Source organism: Zootoca vivipara, chromosome 14 (assembly GCF_963506605.1).
Source record: "Zootoca vivipara chromosome 14, rZooViv1.1, whole genome shotgun sequence".
NCBI lineage: Eukaryota > Metazoa > Chordata > Lepidosauria > Squamata > Lacertidae > Zootoca > Zootoca vivipara.
Window position 1 is genome coordinate 51,319,607 of NC_083289.1, and position 19,300 is coordinate 51,338,906.

General features: G+C 45.4%; 1 protein-coding gene across 1 annotated transcript in view; it reads right to left on the reverse strand.

The window, feature by feature from the left end:
• IQCE (IQ motif containing E) overlaps positions 1-19,300 on the reverse strand; it is a 34,970-nt gene that overhangs the window by 1,523 nt on the left and 14,147 nt on the right. Inside the window, exons 12-20 of the mRNA XM_035131308.2 lie at positions 14,200-14,351; positions 11,633-11,688; positions 10,442-10,623; positions 8,440-8,542; positions 6,762-6,926; positions 5,991-6,014; positions 5,342-5,464; positions 3,522-3,649; positions 554-675 (exon numbers count right to left, since the gene is read on the reverse strand). Coding sequence (XP_034987199.1) covers positions 554-675; positions 3,522-3,649; positions 5,342-5,464; positions 5,991-6,014; positions 6,762-6,926; positions 8,440-8,542; positions 10,442-10,623; positions 11,633-11,688; positions 14,200-14,351 — 1,055 coding nt within the window. The remainder of the gene's footprint in view (positions 1-553; positions 676-3,521; positions 3,650-5,341; positions 5,465-5,990; positions 6,015-6,761; positions 6,927-8,439; positions 8,543-10,441; positions 10,624-11,632; positions 11,689-14,199; positions 14,352-19,300) is intronic.

The following is a 19,300-nucleotide window of genomic DNA, read 5'->3' on the forward strand; positions in this document are numbered from 1 at the left end:
TAACTCAGAGGCCTGTGCAAAAAATAAAAATCAATGTGATGGAGTGGCTGTCGACAAATAAAAGTTATAACAACTGAAAATCAATGAAGCCGTCACTCTGCTGCAAGATTGAATACCGAGCCCCTATTTAGCCTCAGGTTTGTTTTGAACTCCTTTGAGACTGAAGACTTGGATGATGCCTTCCTAGAACAGATTGCCAAACATTCAAAAAGGAGAGATATAGTAGTCATGGGAGACTTCAGCCACCCCAATATATGTTGGAACTCAAATTCTGCCAAGAATGTAAGGTCCAACAAATTCCTCCATCGCCTCACTGACAATTTCATTTCCCAGAAGGTGGAAGTAGCAACAAGGGGGTCACCTATCCCGGACCCAGACCTCACCAACAGGGAGGGACTGATTGACAAAGTGGAAGTACTGGGAACCTTGCTGAGCCAACTGCACACAGCAGTCCCCTTTTGGACAAGATTAATTAGAACCAAAGTTCAAGGGAGCCCACTGCAAAAATGTGCGATTGACTATAAGCCCAGACTGGGGAAGTAAATGAGATTACCATGAACAGCTGAGGTGAATGCTACAGGCGAATATTTGAATGGAGACCAGACTGGCTTCTTCTCTCCACTGCCAGGAGCTGCTGGGCTTGCTCTCTCACCTCCAGGACCAAGGATCAGGGGCCTGCAAAATATGTGGAGAATTGGCAAGAGTTGTAAAAATAGCTCCCAACAGAAACTGGGCCCAGAGTCAGAGAGATCCAGCCATAAAGGAGAAGACCTATGATAATAACTAGCACAGGCCTGAGGCTTTAAATCAGATGCAGAGGTTCACTGGTAGGCAGGGAAGCAGGCAAGCATTCTGTTACTTGCATCATTTTGTTTCCATGTGGAAAGCATCTAACGTGACTTAACACTATGCTGGGCAGTAAACTGTGGAACGGGCATAGAGAAACAGAGCAAGCCTGAAGAACCCAGGTCTCTGCGTTCCTGCTATTTGAGAAAGACACTCCTCAAAGATGGAAGACAAGTTTGTAACACCTTAAGTGGGGAGGTTTTTCTGGCATAGTCTGTTAAATGGCACCTAAATGCATCACACACCTTGAGAACTCAGGATGGGCCACCTCAAACGTTATACTGCTACATTTTTTATTTATTGCCTGGGTTTTGGATTGCCTTTCAAGATAAAAATCACCGATACACATAGGTAAAAGGCACAAACAATGAATGATAATAAATACTGATAATAAATCAGTGTTTTTTCCCTTAAAAAGTGTTTGGGGGGTACTCTCATTTTGACTCAAGAAAATCACCATTTTATAGTTCAAATCAGGAAAAATAAATACAGTAAATGGACAAAAGTACAAAGATCCACAAAATGTTTAGGGGCATGCGTCCCCCCAGAAGCACTGAATATAATACATAAGCAACCCTCCCGAGGTAGTTTATAGTAGTCAGAAAAACAACATAAGATGCTTATGCAAAGATAACAAAAGCAACAGCATCAAAAAGTTAAGGCAGCAGAAGCAAATAATTAAATTAGATAAGAATACTAGCAGCAGAGAAAACAACTTTAAACAGCAGGTATAGCACCACATACCACCTGAAAGCTGAGTGGAGTAAAAAAGATCTTCAGGGCCTTTTTTTAATACCACTGAGGAGGGTGAGGCAAAAGCAGGAGCTCTGACCTCACCCTGCCAAGCACAAGTGATGGAATGGGATGCAGCATCGGTTGTCATGGTCTTAGAGCAGAGGCTGTGCTGAAACACTCTGCTGCGCTGCAGAATAGCTGCATGGGTCACACCAAAGGTCCTGCCGCCTCACTCTTTTACACAGCACAAAACAAGGTGTATTGTCATTGTTTCAACCATAATGGTCATATCAACTACAGAAAAAAAATTATATGCAATGTTGTTTGCAGATGACACAGCCTTGACATTATACGCCGTGGAGGCTCTACAGCAGGCACCCCCAAACTTCGGCCCTCCAGATGTTTTGGACTACAATTCCCATCTTCCCCGACCACTGGTCCTGTTAGCTAGGGATCATGGGAGTTGTAGGCCAACACATCTGGAGGGCCGCAGTTTGGGGATGCCTGCTCTACAGAGACTCAGCAACTGTTTTGCCCAAGGCTGTGGGGAGAGTTCGGCCTCGCCATTAGCCTGACGGAGATCAACACCCTGGGTCAGGGCGTCACATCAGTATTGGCGGCCACACGCTTGAAGTGGAAGAGAAATTGGTCTACCTGGGTTCCATCATAACCAGCAACCTGCTCACTGATGCTGAGCTGCACAAGCATACTGGCCAGGCAGCTACGGCGGTGGCTCACCTCTCCAAAAGGGTACGGGAGAATGTGATGCTAGATGCCAGTGACAACATCAATATTTAAACACAACATCTACCAACATCTACCTTTACATTAAAATAATAATTTACAAAAGGTATGTATATATATATATATATATATATATATATATATATATATATATATAAATACAAAAGGTTAAAGGGACTAATTGTTGCTGGCATCTGTCTGTCTTGAGAGATATTGGAAGAGTGCACCTTTGGGGGGGTGAAGTCAAACCACTGGAAGGTTGCAGTGCCTGCTGTGGCTATAGAGACTGATGCAGGAGAGACATGTTTTGTTGCAGCTGGGGCAGATGAAAGCCTCTGGTTGTGTTGATGCAGGTGTACCATGGCGTTACAGTAAAATCATCCAATCAAATATTAGCAATTCACCATATCCCCCCCCCCAAAAAAAAATCACAGCTTTTGGGCAGTTACAGCAAATCTTGTGACTCTGCCATGAATGAAGTTCTCAGACTCAAACAAAGATAAGTGATTTTTGCTTGATCAAGTAAGACCAGGAGGTATCTTACTTACTGGAATACTGGTATAAACAACACTTGAAATCTTCAAGGTATTGCTCAACCTTTCACACACTTGCCACTATTCTTTCCCGTTAGCAGAGGCCAGCTTGCCTACTCTAAGGAGCACAACAAGATCATTGTGGGGCACATGTGGGATTGGGACCTAGGCTGATCTACACTGTCAGCAGAATCACATGGAATCGTAAGAAAAGACAAAAACAGCCTGGAATTCCTTGTGCAGGTAAACAAACAATTTCTGATCCAAAGTTGTTTGGAACCATTTCTGACTGAAAGCTTAGTGGGGCAAATGAAGGACCTTCAGAATCTTTTAAATCACTTCAGAAAAAAAGAAGCTAATGTGCTCTTGTCTTCCTTTTCAGCCAAGCTGCTTGATGTTCTGGAACAACGTTGCCTGGCATCTGGGCTAGACTGTGGAAGACTAAATGTAAATACAAAGGAGGAGGAGAGGGTGAAGACAGCAGAAGAGTTGAACAGCATGGAAGAAGGCAACACTAGCCTCGTCGCCTGCAGCTCCATTTTGCTGGTGCAAATATTGTTATACTGTTTGGCCCAACCTGGGGCCCAGCTCACGATCTTCAAGCCATTGACAGCAAGATCTGTGAAACTCAAATCTCATTAGAAGAAGCCACTCCTGGCTTACCTTTCCTCAAGGTGGGTGCGTGCCATGTGAGCCCTGAAAACGGACTGCACAAGCCTCACAGCCTCTTCTTCTGCTTTGTAATCAGCAGCTGTTTGTGAAGAACTGGACCCATGAGACGAAAGTGAGTTCTAGGAGCACAAATAGGAACAAGGTGTTGGCATTCACTACGTCAATTGGCAACTTAACAGATTCTGCTATTTCTTACCTCAAAGCATTCCTTATCCGTCAACTCAACAGTAAGAAAAAAGAACTGGCCTGCTTTTCAGCTGTAGTAGTTTGGGAATGCCACTAGATTCCTGGGGCTGCCAATGCAAAGTTGATCCAGCCTTCTTACCACTTGCTCAATGAAAAATTTGGCATCGTTGGTATATAAATATGGAAGAACAAAGGAGCAAGGATGCTGGCTATCAAATATTCTGGCCTTTAGATGAGACACCTCTGGGTTGAGAAGCAGCAGCTTTCACTAGGCTGACTGAATATGGGAGCGATTCAGCAATTTCCCAACACTGAACAGTCACTTTTTTAAAAAGTTGGACAGCAAAGAAATTAATATATTAGGTCCCCCAACCACATACTGTATTCTAGTTCTGTCCGTGGTTATCAATCACTGCCAAAAATTTCAATCAGCCAAAAGCAACAGCCAAATCAAGTTCAAAAAAGGACCTTATTTTCTTTTTAAATTTTTATTTGTTCAAACTACTTATAAAGAAAACATTATTTTCTTAATTTGGTCCTCCTCTTGCATAATGCAAGAGCAAAATTAGGAAATACTGGCAGGAAGATTCAGACGTTATTCAAGCTTGTTTCACAACAAGATCTCAACAGCGAATTTGGTTGGTCGCTTGACAGTAAACATCAGAATGAGTTTAGCTTTAACTTTTTGGCAGCAGAAAAGCCATCTGTTGTATAATGCTGGAAAAACCCTTTGACCCATAGATTTTGGTTAAGGAAAGAATGGAAAAGTTAAACATGGGCATAAGGAGAACAGCCCTTAGAAGGATGGAATAAAACAGCAACTTCCAAGGATTAACATTGCAACAGAAATGCTGTTATCTTATGTCAAGCAAAGGGACACACAATGCTTATACAAAAGTCTAGAAACAGTTTACACTTAAGGAGTTTATTAGGCATTGATGGCTAGAAGCCCCTCATTCAACTGGCCTCTGATGTATTCTGATGGCTGGTAGTTTCTAAAGTCCTGGACAACTACAGCAATTTGGGCACAGCCTAGTTCAGAGGCCATCTACTCTTAGAACACAGGCTGCTGCAGGGCAACTGAGGAGGGGGGGGGGAGAGGAGAAAAGGTTTTTATGTCTTGTTTGTGAGCTGCCTAGAAACATCTGGTTGGCCATGGGCTGGACTAGATGGACCTTTGGACGGATCCAGACCTTTGGCTCTTCTCCTGTTAAAAGGCCAGCTTGCCCTCCTGGGGAAGTGGGGAAATGCCAACAATAAAATAGTAAACTGGCTTGATAGAGACATGGGATAAAATTGTTCATATTTGTTTCAAACTAAATCTGTGTAGTTTGATTTTATAATTAAAAGGTAAATAAAGATAAGAAGCAAAGCCTACAGTCGAAGTTCCGGTATTAAAGCAAGACTAGCGCTTGGGACAGTGTTCTCGAAGCTACTAACATGAGTTTGACCAAAGTGCGGGAAGCAGTGGAAGACAGGAATGCCTGGCATGCTCTGGTACATGGGGTCACGAAGAGTGAGACACGACTAAACAACAACAAAAGAGCTTGGGATCCTGTTCCTTTGCCTTGCAGACTGCCTGTGCATATTAGGGGGAAACGTACTCGGGCTGCACCTCTACTTGCCCTGATAGTTGCCTTGTGTCCTGTTCGAGGCACGCTGGGAGTGTTTCGACCTTGTGCGTTAATTGATAATAGTTTCTGCCGAGCCAAGTGTCCCCTGAAAGCTGCCTGGAGCACAACAACCGCCTGAGAAGAGAGCGCAGGGGGAGAGAATAAAATAAATGGATGTTAAGTCCCTTGAAAGATGGCAGCTACACATTCCATGCACAGCCCTAGGAAGAAATTGTGTTCTAGTAAAGGACTATTTTCTTGGCACTATAAAGGTATTCCTGCCAATCAAAAGGCAAGCTGAACTACTGATCTCCAATTCAAAAGTTGGTCCCGGCCAATGAGAGATAAAAGAAGCCTACTTATGCACAGGTTAATTTGGAACTTCACATACGATCAAATCTGCTGAATGAAATCACAACTCAAGCAGCTAACATTTCATTGGCAAGGCTACATTCATGTCTTGGGTCTCCAACTACCCATTAGACTTTGCCACTGATGTGAACATCAGATTCATGTTTCCGGGTGATGCAAGTTGCAGAAAAACTGCACAAGACCTGAATGACTGAGAACAGAAGCAATTGAAACTATTAGTTGTAGGCCTGCAACCATTAGATTAACTTTAAAAAACCCAATTCAACTAAGAAGAGTTTACATTACTCACCTCGTCCAGTGCAGCCCTGTCAATCTGAAATGGATAAACATTGGAATGAAATGAGGCCTTTTCCATTCTTTTCAGCTAAACTTGCTCATTCTACTTTCGGATTTGGTGTATGCCCCTGGTGCTCAGAGGCTCATCAAACATTTTGCGTTTTATATCACTACAATTATTTATACCTTGCTTTTGCAAACAATGTGTTCCAAAGCAGCTTGTGAGGAAATGTACAAATACAACAATAAAAGAGATTAAACGTATATTGATCTTAGATTCAGTCCAAGTCCTATTCCCACCCGGCGTAATTCATATTCCTTGGTATTATCTGAGCAGTTATGTATGAACATAGGACTCTGCCTTATGTGGAGTCAAGCCACTGGTCCACCTAGCCATGTCTGGCCAACTCTGACTGGCAGTGGCTATCCACAGTCTCGGGCAAGGGTATATTGTCTGCCTCTCCTGCAGGACATCTTTGTAGATGGAGTGTGGGACCTTCTGCATGAAAAGTGTGAGGTTCTGATAATGATTTAAAGCCCATTCGCTCTATCCAGCATCCTTAACAACTGCCCTGTACAAGTACAGAAATCGGGAGTGGGCGGCTTTCGTTTTTAAAGCAAAAAGGATAGATTTGTAAGCATGTTGGCATTTGAGTGGTGAGGAGGTGCAGAGTCTCACATGCCAAAGGGTGTCACTATCATCCAGTTCCTCCCATCCTCTGATTTCTGTACTCTTCTGCTCCAAAAATATACCCCCCTCCCTTTGCAGCTGAAAGAGCATCACCTTGGTTTGGTAGGCCTTCCACTGTCTTTGGATGACCCGAGCAGCTTGTTCCTTTCTGTGATGCTCAGGAGAGCAAGGAGGTGAGCACTCCAAATCTGAACTTCTGAACTTTAGCATGCATGCTGGATTCAACGGTCGCCAGCTGGGCTGACGTTTCTGCGGGCCCTTAAAATAACATTGGAGAAAGTATGAATGGAGAGGCAGAAATCCAGAGGAATGGTGATTCCTGCTGTCAAAGGGACAGCTTGGAAGAATGGAATGCTGGCCCCAATGAGCAACTACTTGTGCCAGTGCTGCAAAAAACAAATGTTTTTGTTGTAATACGCACACAAAACCTTAAAAAGCCCCTAAACCTCTCAGAGAAGTGAGGATAAAAGGTTGGCATGCTGACCAGTTCACCTGACTACTATTCAGGAAATTTTTGAATTATAAAGAACTGTTTGTTCCTACCTGACTGGTAGTTCTGAGTCTCTCCCTGTGTGAAGGTCATCACTGAGGGAGAGGCCTTCTTTGGAGCCTACTCTCTATTCTTCATGGTTGAGGAGTTGGGGGTCCACAAAAAATATGGAGCAGAGCCGAAGGAGGCCTCTCCCTCAGCTGTGCTCTTCTGCAGTGACCCAAGAATTTGTATGTTTGGACACACATGGTTCTTTCTCTTCAGATGCAACACTAAGCCATAGTTTGATGGAGGGGTGGGAAATGGTTCCAGCTGGTGGGCCAGATCATTCCTCTCACACATCCTGCTGGTCAACTGACAGGTGGGCAGGATCCAGGTCAAGCCTTTACCTGGCAGGTGGGCATGGCTTGGCTGAAATAGCCTCACAGGCCTACAAGTGGAGGTTCGGCACCCCTGGTGTGCAGTGTTCCATAAATGGACTTGCTTGAGTCTTGGGCTTGCACGCTCAGCCCTTCCACCCTCCTCCTCTGATGCAGGCACAGGAAGATACGAAAGCACCTGCTTCCTGGGTTAAACTTGTTGCAGCTTCTCATTACGTCTAAACCAGGAACAGCAGTTAGTTTGTAAAAATGGAGGTGGGGGGGGGAAGGGAAAAGACATATGCAAGAAGCAAGAAATTGGAAGGATCAACAAATGAATGAGATAAAAGAACATGGAGAAAGAATGTGGCAAAGAACTGAAGGAGCACAATATGGTAAGCGGAGAAGAGAAAGAAAGGATTGAGACAATGAAAGAGTTAGTGGGAGAGAAGAGGAAAGAGTAGATGGAGAGAAAGAGAGACTAACTGCCAATTCTAAGCACTGTGAGAGCCAAGGCAAAAAGATGGCGCTGTCTTTCAGTACAGAGGACTTTCCTGCTATTAACAAATCAGTGAAAGAACAAGCGAGGACAGAGATTTCCCAGCCAAGTTACTGGCAATTAAGTGTTCTGTCTCCACTCACATCCCTAAGCTACACATTTCCTCCAAGCCAGCCTTAGCTGTTAGGTCGTCATACATCATTCTCCTTTAGCCACCTAGAGTAAGAATATAAAAGACTCCCCCCCCCCGCCCTTTCTTTCATACCCATAAACATAAAATCCAATACTTGGCTGGAGGAAGGGTTTAGGAGGGATGCAATCTCTGAAATCCACGCCAAGCCGCCTGCACAGAAGTTTCAACAGAAGTCAATTAATATTAGGTGACCTGCTGTACCAAACATATTGAACTGTGGGTTTTTTTACCTGGTTGGGAGGTTCTGTGGCATCAATTCCAGCCAGCCTACAGTTTGCTTCTTGGTTTCCCTCCAGTTCTCCCACCTTCTCTGTCAGCTTCTGGATTTCTTCCCTGCAGAAGTACAAAACAAATCATTTGCACAGAGTTTCCAGTTCCACAGAACTCTGAAACCTGCAGATGCCTCTACAGAGCACACAATGCAAGGAGCTGTTTGGGGTGTCTACATTTGGAGGGTGCACCAAGGAAGTAGCACGTGCAACATCATGAATGGGTTCTGAGGCACACCACTTGGATCCTGTGAATCTTCCATGAATGATAGGAGGTCCTGCAGGGGCACACCACCCACATCATGCAGGGCAGACTCTGGGAGTGGCAAGATTTATCAATCTGCCCCAGGGTGCCCAACAAAACTGCCATTTAGACAACAGGTTGAATTCATTCATTAAGATTTAAGAACCTGTCTCCTGTACTGCACACAAAATTAAACACAAATTCAACCCGAACAAACATTCTCACTTTGAGAGTGGTTTGAATGGCTTTGGAGGAAAGCTGAAAGAAAGAGATGAATGTTAGTTTCTGTTGTATTTTTTTACCGTAATGCCACTAATTCTTACTTTCATTGCAGAGCGCTCTATCGCACACGTGTGTAAAAATACTTTTTTTTTTAAAAAAAAATTCCAGTAGCACCTTAGAGACCAACTAAGTTTGTTCTGGGTATAAGCTCTCGTGTGCATGCACACTTCTTCAGATACCCAAAACAAACTTAGTTGGTATCTAAGGTGCTACTGGAAGTTTTTTTAAAAAAATTTATTTGTTTCGACTGCGCCAGACCAACACGGCTACCTACCTGAATCTAAAATCGTGTGTGTAGAAATGTGACAAGTAAATGAACAAGGAAGGTATTTGCCATGAGAACACTGAATAACATTAACAACAGCAATAGGTGGCTGGGCAACTCTGTCTTCTCCAACCTGGTGCCCTCCACATGTTTTAGACTACAGCTCTCACTTGCTCCAGCCAATGCAGCAGCAGATTTGGGAAGGCTGGTGTAACTTGCAGAAGCACCCCTGAAACAAAACCAGGCTGGGCAACTGCTCTGATCCTCAAAGCAGAGGGAGGGAACAAATCCTGCTACATTCAATCCCATGTTCAAAGTGAGGATGCATGGTCACCACCTAGCCACAAACCTCTAACTTGCCAGCAGAGTCTTGCAAGAAAAAAGACGGTGGTAATAGCTCAACAACCTCAAGGATTTGCCAAAAAAATTGACAGTGAAAGGACATGGTGCTAACAGGTCAACAGCGTTGACTGTGCCAAAATGGGAACATTTGGCCAGCTCTGTTGATAGTGCTTCTGGGCCAGAGTCACATTTGCTGTGAAGTCATGCTCTTGCGCAACTCCTGCCAAGTCTCTTTTGCAACTCCTAGTGGGTCCGACTCTGGAGGGTCACAGGCTCCACCAACTTGTCAAGGTTGTGGAGGAGGAACGACAATCACCCTGTGAGTAAGGAAGGCACATCTGGCGCCACTTTTGTTTTACTTCTGGCACCAGATCAAGACGTGGTCGTTCTTGCAGGCGTTTATGATTCATTGATTGTGCAGATGAAAACAGTAATAAGAAACCACTTCTCATTGTGTGGTTTTTAGCGTTATCTGCTCTTCATAACAATGAAATAGTAGTTTATAACCTGCATTTGTGTACCCTGCTCCTGAGATTGATATGATATATAGGACAGGCTACAAAGATTTTTAAATAAACAAACACACTTACAACTTCAAATATTTACTAGCAAATCTGGCTTTTGCACATATTTGCTGTAAGGAAAGCAGCATTCTTAGGACCTGGATTTTTTTTAGCACTTTTTAATTTTAACTGGGGGAAATGGCCAAATTAAAAATGCAGAAAGATTCTTGCATAGAGCACCAAAAGACATTCACATATATGACTGTACCACCCAAGATTGCAACCAAAGGCAGCTGCGCTGTTTCTGGCGATACCTAGAGACTTAACTCTTTAGCAGCCAGTTGGTTCTGAAGGATGTCCCTTTGGCTTTTCAGCTTGTTCACTAGTCTGCGAAGACGCTCACGTTCTTCTGGAGGGTCACCTTCCTTAGCAGCTGACTGATTCAACTGGGCAAGCAACGGTGAAGTGCTAGTTTCTGAAAGCCTGCCATTCTGCATCTCATCCATTTTCTGGAAATATGGAAAGGGAAAAGAGTGAGGCACATTATAGCAGTCTACTGATCTAGGGGCACACAAAACCCTGCCCTGGTGTGCAGAAATCACCTGTGGTTGCAGAACATTCAACCAGTGGCAACCACCAGCCCAACCCTCCAGAACAGCCATTCTCAACCTTAGGTCCCCATGTATTGTTGGACTACAACTCCCACGATCCCTGACCACTGGCCATGCTTGGCTAGGAATGATGGGAGTTGTAGTCCAACAACATCTGGGGACCCAAGGTTGAGAAAGGCTGCTCTAGAGATTCAAGCAGTTTCTGTGGCTAAGAGGGGGTTGACAACTGAAGCTGCTTATAAGCTAGACTCTCCTCTCAAATCATCACCGCCGTAAGCACTTTCTACAAAGAACTTTTGTGATTTTGGAACTAATCCAAGTGCTTATTCTGCACCAGGGGGACAGGAAATGTCCAGGCCTTTCCACCCAGCCCTGGAAACTCTCCCCAAGTCATGCCCCATCTTCTCCTACACCAGCCCTATACTGTGCCCTCCTTGGGTGCCCTCCTTTGCCTGGCTGGGGATATGCGATGATGCCTCTTGGTTGCCTGGGTGGAAAATGCTTCTCTCTCGCTTTTGCGTGGCTGAAGTGTAGGTAAGGGATGCATCCCTTGCTGTGGCCACCTCTGCACTTGGCCAGATTCACTGCTGCCATGCGACTCCCCAGCAGGTTGTGCAAAAGGGGATGCGGCCCTTGGGTTTCTCAGCCTTGTCCTACGTAGTCTAGTCAACGCAAGATGCCCACTGACCCCCAAACAACTGCTCGGTAATGGTAATGCTCACATCCTAAAAATACGCCAATTAGCATCTCTCTCACACACACACACACACTCCCCCCCCCTATGTAAGCAAGTTCCTTGGGTCTGTCTCTTTGCCCTAGACTGAAGTAAATGGACCAAGGGGTTCAGCAACTGCAACTGTTCCTTTCCCAACAGCACTAAGATAACGATCGGGCTCCCATCACTCACTTTCTCCAGCCTTGAAATCCGCCGAACCAACCTCTGTCTGCTCCACTCAGTGTAATCTGGAGGAAAGTTAACAAGGTTTTCAAAGTGGAAGTCAGATTGCGAGAGACACAAATCCCCGAAAGGAGAGGCCCACCGAGCTGCAGGGCATCCGAGAGATGCTATTTATAAAGGCCGGAGCAACAGATTAATCTTGAGATGTTTTGACATCCAATCAAGCTGCCTCTTGTTGGCTGGAGCTCAGGTGGGGCAAGGGAGGGACATGCCCCCCCCCCCGTGTGCAAAAATGGACAAAATACCAGATAGTGTATTGGCACCCGCTTTGGCAGGAAATAATTAAGCAGGTTGTTGATATGGGAGAAGAAAAGCAAGGCATTAGCCTGCACTGAGGGTTTGGCAGGGGCCAAAGGAACCTGTGGGTCTTCTGCTCACTTCCTTTGGTTGGTGCTAGAGGTGGCAGCCCATGAAACCGCTTTTGTCTGCTCCCTGGTAGCCCTGATCAATTCTGGCTCCACAAAAAGCTTTTTTTCCTACGTTCCTATTTGGACTCCCATCCACCCCACGTAAGAACAGTCTGGTCAATGATGCTCCGATTTGCTCAGAGCTGTAAGCAGCCATCAGGACATAACCAAGAACAGCGAGTCAGAAGTCGATGCTGAAGGACACGACTCCTTCAGTGTAAAGTGGGTGGGGATGTGTGACAGAGGTCTATGATGTATTGCCTATCAAAGAAAGAGTGGGCCCTGAGAAGTTTCTCTCCCTTGTAACATTGTAACCTGGGGCCATCCCATAAAAAGGAATGCTGGAAGATTCAGGACAGGTGAAAGTGCTTCAGGACAGGTGAAAGTGCTTCTTCACACAGCGCATAGTTTAACCAAGGAATTTGCTCCCCCAAAAGTTAGTGATGGCTGCCAACTTAGATGGCTTTAAAAGAGGATTAGGCAAATTCCTTGGGGATAAGGCTATCAATGGCTACTAGCCACGATGGCAAGGTTTTACCTCCACTGGCAAAGGCAGGATGCCACTGAATGCCTGTTACTGGGATTGACAGGTCGGGAGAGAGTGCCTGTTGCCCCCAGGGCCTGCTTGGGCGCTTCCAATAGGCATTTGGTTGGCCGCTGGACTAGATGGTCCTTTGCCCTGTCTCAGCAGCCAAGCTCTTAAGGACATAGGTAAAGGGTAAAGGGACCCCTGATAGTTAAGTACAGTCGCGAACGACTCTGGGGTTGCAGTGCTTATCTTGCTTTACAGGCCAAGGGAGCCGGCGTTTGTCCGCCCCACAGACAAGTTTTTCCGGGCCATGTGGCCAGCATGACTAAGCCGCTTCTGGCGCAACGGAACACTGACACCAGAGCAGTGCACGGAAATGCCGTTTACCTTCCTGCCGGAGTGGTACCTATTAGTCTACTTCACTTTTGTCATGCTTTTGAACTGCTAGGTTGGCAGGAGCTGGGACTGAGCAACGGGAGCTCACCCCGACGCAGGGATTCAAACCGCTGACTTTTCGATTGGCAAGCCCAAGCCTCAGTGGTTTAGACCACAGCGCCACCCGCGTCCCTTAAGGACATAACCAGGAGTCAAATAAGGAAAATGCACCAGAGTCAGAAAAACTGAAAGTGCCCAGGCAAAGTCCGAGTCCAAACACAGAGCCTTTTTTTGCTCCTTTTCCCTAACAGTATACTTGAAAGACCGCATTCCCTTGTATGAACCTGCCCAGGCTCTGAGACCTTCCCACCACCCTCACAGGCATGTCTGGTGGGGATGCATGATTTGCCCTTCTTGCTAGCTGCTCCCAGATTCTCAAACTCCTTCCCTAGAGAAGCTAGACTGGCTCCCTCCCTGCTGTCCTTCCGCCAGCAGGTGAAGACCTTTCTTGTTCCAACAGGCTTTTTGGCAACTGACTGCTCTTAATGAAAGGGGTGGTGCTGTGCTGTTTTTATTGTAATGATCTGTGTGTTTTCAACAGCTCTTTTAATATATTTAATGTAGTTTTAATTCTATCAATGTTTAATTGTTTTTGAATGGTTTCTTTTCTCTGTTGTTAGTGGTTCTTGTAAGCCAGGCATCCCCAAACTTCGGCCCTCCAAATGTTTTGGACTACAATTCCCATCTTCCCCGACCATTGGTCCTGTTAGCTAGGGATCATGGGAGTTGTAGGCCAAAACATCTGGAGGGCCGCAGTTTGGGGATGCCTGTTGTAAGCTGCCTTGAGTCCCGCAAGGGAAAAGGTGGGATAATGATGATGTTAATGATAATTATAATGATACTATATGTCATAATAGCCAGTCTGGACAGACAAGCCAGTACCAGACAACACTTGACCTAACCCTCCAGACTACAGTCCTGGTGGCTCATCACGCAAGGCAGCCGTGCCAAAGAGCTGAGCGGCTCCCAGTTTTAGCCACAGCAGCTCATGACAGATTCTCCCTGGGGGCTGGAAATCTCGCATGCCCAGATGCTTCCACTTGCAGGGACTTGGGCGAGGGCTACCACATGAGGATCACAGCACTGCAACCCACTCCTCTTTTACACAGCAGAATCAAAAGAGTTGGTATTCTTGAGAAACTTACTCTTTGCTCTGCCTGAGGCAGGGGAGCTGCTCATCGCGTGCTCTAGGTCTGCTTTCAGCTTCCGGTTCTCATCCTGCAGCTCTTTGATGCTCCTAGATAACTGCAGGATGGCAGCGTTGAGCACCTTCTGCTGTTTGCTCTCCGGAGGGGACCTGCGTGTGGAAAAAGGGGGGGGGGAGCAGTTGTAGCCAAGTCTGAAAATGCAGGGGGGAGGCATCTAATTAGACTTGTGATCAACAAGCTGACTTGAGTCTTGGATGGGATGTACGCATAAGCAACAGTGCAGCAGCACAGCAACCAATGGCAAACATGCCCCCCTCCCCTGATTATTTTCACACCAAGGAGACCTGAGAGCCAGCGCAGTGAAGCGGACAGAGTACTGGATTCAGTATACAGTGTACAGGATCAAATCCGCACCAAGCCATCCAATTTGCAGGGTGGCATTGGGCCAGTAATGCTCTATCAGGTCATTACAATATTTTTACTCGTTTTATTTATTGATTCATTAAATTTCTACCCCACCTTTCCCCCACAAAGGAACAGCCCCAAGTGCTATGCCTTGTGCTCCTTAGAGGAAAAGACAGTCTACTTATGCATTTATTTTATTGTTGGGGAGTTGTCACTGATAGGACATTAATAACAAGAACAACCAGCGACTCAGGAATGGCACGAGGCAGGAGCTCGTGCTATCAGGAAGCTGTTTAGATTCAGGAAAATCAGTAGAATGCGGGACAAGACACCATTCAGGGACATGCTTGCACCTTAAATGATACATCACAAAGTCAGCCCTGTGATGGCCTGGTGCCCCTAGACCTGCTTTATGGCATGCAGAAGTATCCAGATCAAAGGGAAGAATAAATCCTTGCTTTTGTTCTGCCTTCACCAACCTGGTGCCCTCCAGATGTTTTGGACTAGATGGTTGTGCCAGCTGGGGCTGCTGCAGCTTGTAATCCAACAACATCTGGAGGGCACCAGGTTGGCGAAGGCTGCTCAGCTTATTTAATAATGGGGAACCAACGGGATGCATCACAACAGCTGAGGTTGGAAGATGGTTCATCTGAAACTTTTGTCCCTTGCAAGGAAAAGTGTCCTTTCAATTTAGCTTTCTGCTTGCAGAGAAGAGTTACTTGTCTCCTGCTGCCGTGTCTCATACTGAGAATAGACTTTATAACACTTTGTATGTGCAGAATATCGTTTAATGATAAAATTATACGGTTTCCAGAATTGGGTCTTCCAGCTTGCGAGCACACCGTAAATTTCATTTTAAATATGTGTATCTATATCAGAATCGGATGGGGGGGAGGGGAAAGCTGAGAAATACTGAAGGCTGAGAAGGGAAAGTCCTTTCTCTGGAGGTTACCCTTGATGAAATCATCAGGAACTGCTCGCCTCAAAAGTGATATGCAACACAAGCCAAAGAAATGAAAAAGTGTAATGGCTGCAACTTAAAACTAAGCCCAAGCAACAGCTGTATTGATAAATGTGCTGCTGAGTTCAGATGAATCCTGAATCTCTTTTGGACAACTTAAAGTCAAAATCCTTTTGTGGACGCCACCTCATAGCTGGATATACCTCTGCTTCTGATTTTAATTCCTGCAGCACCCAGAGCTCTCCTGCTCTCTCAAGGCCATTTCTCCCTTCCTGCTCCTCATGCTTGGAACACCCTCCCAGAATACTGTGCCTTCTTCTTCCTCCTTCAAACTGTCCCTCAAAATGCTACCTCCCCCGCCCCCAATTCCTTTGGAAATAAAAAAACAACTCTGGTCCTCACACTAGGCATAAATATACGTATCTGTAACAATAAAAGATTTCAATGGGTTGGGGGGAATAATCATGTTAGTCTCTTTCAGCAGGAACAACCAAAAGTCTTGTTTTCCTCCCTCATGGCTTGGATTTATGGACTACTTGAAATGAGGCTGCACTTTAAATTTTAATACTGTATTTTAATCTGTATTTTAATTAATTGTTTTATTGTTTTATTGTAATTCTGTTGGTGTGAGCCGCCCTGAGCCCGGTTCTTGACTGGGGAGGGCGGGGTATAAATTAAAATTTATTATTATTATTATTATTATTATTATTATTATTATTATTATTATTATGGCACCTTCAAGACTAAAGCATCTATTATGCCATGAAAAGCTTCCATTCATTTCACGGGATGCCAGATGGAAGTCCACGAAAGTTTATGCTCCAATACTCTGTTGAAATAGCTGCATGTCCTTCCCCTCTTTACCCCAGCCTCCATTTCCCTCCCAAGTCAAACTGTAGGGGGTAAATTCATTGGGGTGGGAGCCTGTCCTCTTGTACTGTGCAAAGTGCAACACACATTGCTGGTAACAAGGGGCAGTATAGTGCAGTGGTTAGAGTGCTTGACTAGGGCCTAGGAGCCCAGGGTTCAGCTATGAAGCAAACTGGGTGATCTTGGGCTAATCACAATATCTCTCTGCCTAACATACCTCACAGGGTTGTTATGAGGATAACATGGGGAGGGGGAGAGCTATGAGCAGCTCCTAGAAGAAAAAGTGGATATAAATGTCATATTATTACGGTATTACAGTACACAGTTCTTAATTCCCCCTTGTTCCAGCAAAGCGTGGGAACATAGGTGGGTGCAGTTGATGAATCTATTATTTACACCTGAGATAAGGACACTGGTCCTAAAAGCCTCTCCCTTTCAGAGGTCCAGCCTGGAATCCCCACCCTAGGATCTTTAAAATGGTCTTACTGTGAATTCAGTCAAGTTAGCGGCATTCAAGACACAGAATAATGTTAATCTTACTCAACGTCTTCCCCACACTACCTTGAGCTCCACAATTCTCCAGTCTTCCTCCGATTGCACAGACCTCTCTCTCTCTCTCTTGCCTCTTCCTTCAGAACTTCCAACATTTTCTTCCTCCTCTGGATCTTTCACCTGATATCTATAGTATCTGGGCAACTTTTAGAGTTAAGAGTCTTTTTTTTCTAGGAATAGGAAGTCCTGCTAGCATTCACCTCCAATCGGGCTCCCCAAACACTCAAGTTACAGAAACACTCCTATTTACCAAGGGCTCAGGGGTTTGAAAAAGGAACAAAAAAATAAGTGCTTATTCTACTTTCAAAACGATCTCCATTTCTCTTTCTTTATCTGTTTCTGCATGTGGGTGTCAAGTGCTCTTCTCAAGACTGGGATGCTTTGTTCTGCATTAATTCACAATACCCATTGTAAATGAGGCTGCCTTATCCTGGGCCAGATTATCTGTCCAGTAAGAACACAACACTGGATCAGATGGAAAGCCAGTCTAGCGCTGGATCGTGTTCCCACAGGGGAGCCAGATGAGCAGCATAGCATTCTTCCGCTCATATTCTTTGTAGCTATTTGTCTAACCCTCTTTCAAAGCTATTCAGGTTGACAGTCATCACTACATGGCAGCAAATTCCACCATGGGCAATCATAAAATCACAGAATTATATGGCGTGGGAAGGGACCCTGAGGATCATCTTGTCCAACCCCCTGCAATGCAGGAATATGCAGCTCTCCCTATATGGGGATTGAACCTAGTAGTGTCTACTCTGACAGGCAGCAGACTGGAAGGTTGTCCTTCTCCAGCACCTGCTGTCTGAGCCCTTGTACGTGGAGAAGCTAGGGACTGGACCCAGGAGACATTTTGCATGCAAACTTGTAGTCTTATCACTAGGTTGTGGTCCCTTCTGGGTTAACCTAAAGTTCTGCATGGTGAATGCAGACGAAAAATCACCACTAGATACTTCAGTTTGATTGAAGTGGCAGCCCAGAACCGTAAGCCATTGATTTGCCCCCTTCAGGGAAGGTGGGATGGAGGCAGGACTGCCCAAGTCCACAGCTCAAGAAAACAACTAGGAGTTTGTTTGTTTGTTTGTTTGTTTGTTTCAGTATGTGTATTTCCAAGTGCTCGAGGTAAGCTGAGAGGCAAGCACAGAGAGGTTTATACATGTATGTGTAGCGGGAAGATTGTGAAAAGCTGGTAAGTGGATTTAGGTGGGGAAAACTGCAACCCGCTAGACTGGACCAAAGGTGTAGTAGAAATGTGGCATTTGAGGAAGAATCACATAACATGGATTTGGGAACCTTCATTCAGTGGGAAAAGGATAAATGCTATTTCCACCACATTTATACAGAAGTGTTCCCTTAATCTACCCTCTTTTGCAATGTGCTTCAGATCTGGGTGCAGGATGTGCACCCCGACCCCCCAGATAAGCTAACCTGGGATATTCTCAAACATCTTGGTGCAGATTAAACTGGTACCTACTTGTTTAGAGGCTTGTTGCAAGCATGGCATGTTTTAAACAATATTTAACTACCCTAAGGGTAGAGGGAGGAATAGTTGTACAGGAGGACTTGAGGCTCTGCCCCAAACGCTGGAGGTACTGCCCATATCCTAGAGCAGGGGTAGCGAATCTGAGGCCCTCCAGATGTTGTTGGACTACAATTCCCATCACCCCTTGCCATTGGCCATGCTGCCTGGGGCTGATGGGAGCTGGGAGCCACAGGTTCCCCACACTGGTCCTAGACCAGGCATCCCCAAACTGCGGCCTTCCAGATGTTTTGGCCTACAACTCCCATGATTCCTAGCTAACAGGACCAGTGGTCGGGGAAGATGGGATTTGTAGTCCAAAAAATCTGGAGGGCCAAAGTTTGGGGGTGCCTGTCCTAGACGCAGGGGTCAGCAAACTTTTTCAGCAGGGGGCCAGTCCACTGTCCCTCAGACCTTGGGGGGGTGGACTATTTTTTGGGGGGGGGTGAACAAATTCCTATGCCCCACAAATAACCCAGAGATGCATTTTAAATAAAAGGACACATTCCTTTAAAAATACGCTGATTCCCGGACCGTCCGTGGGCCGGATTTAGAAGGCGGTTGGGCCGGATCTGGCCCCCGGGCCTTAGTTTGCCTACACATGTCCTAAAGCTTCAATTGTTTCCAAGCCATGGCTAGATTAAAATTTCCTGTATGTTTCCAATCTTTTCTCTTTTCGTAAGCATGTGGACTGGAAACATGTATTTATTTTTAACCAAGTTTCCACGTCAATGCAAGGCTACTTATAATTAAGACTGCAGAATACATAGAGCCCTGACTGTGAGATTATT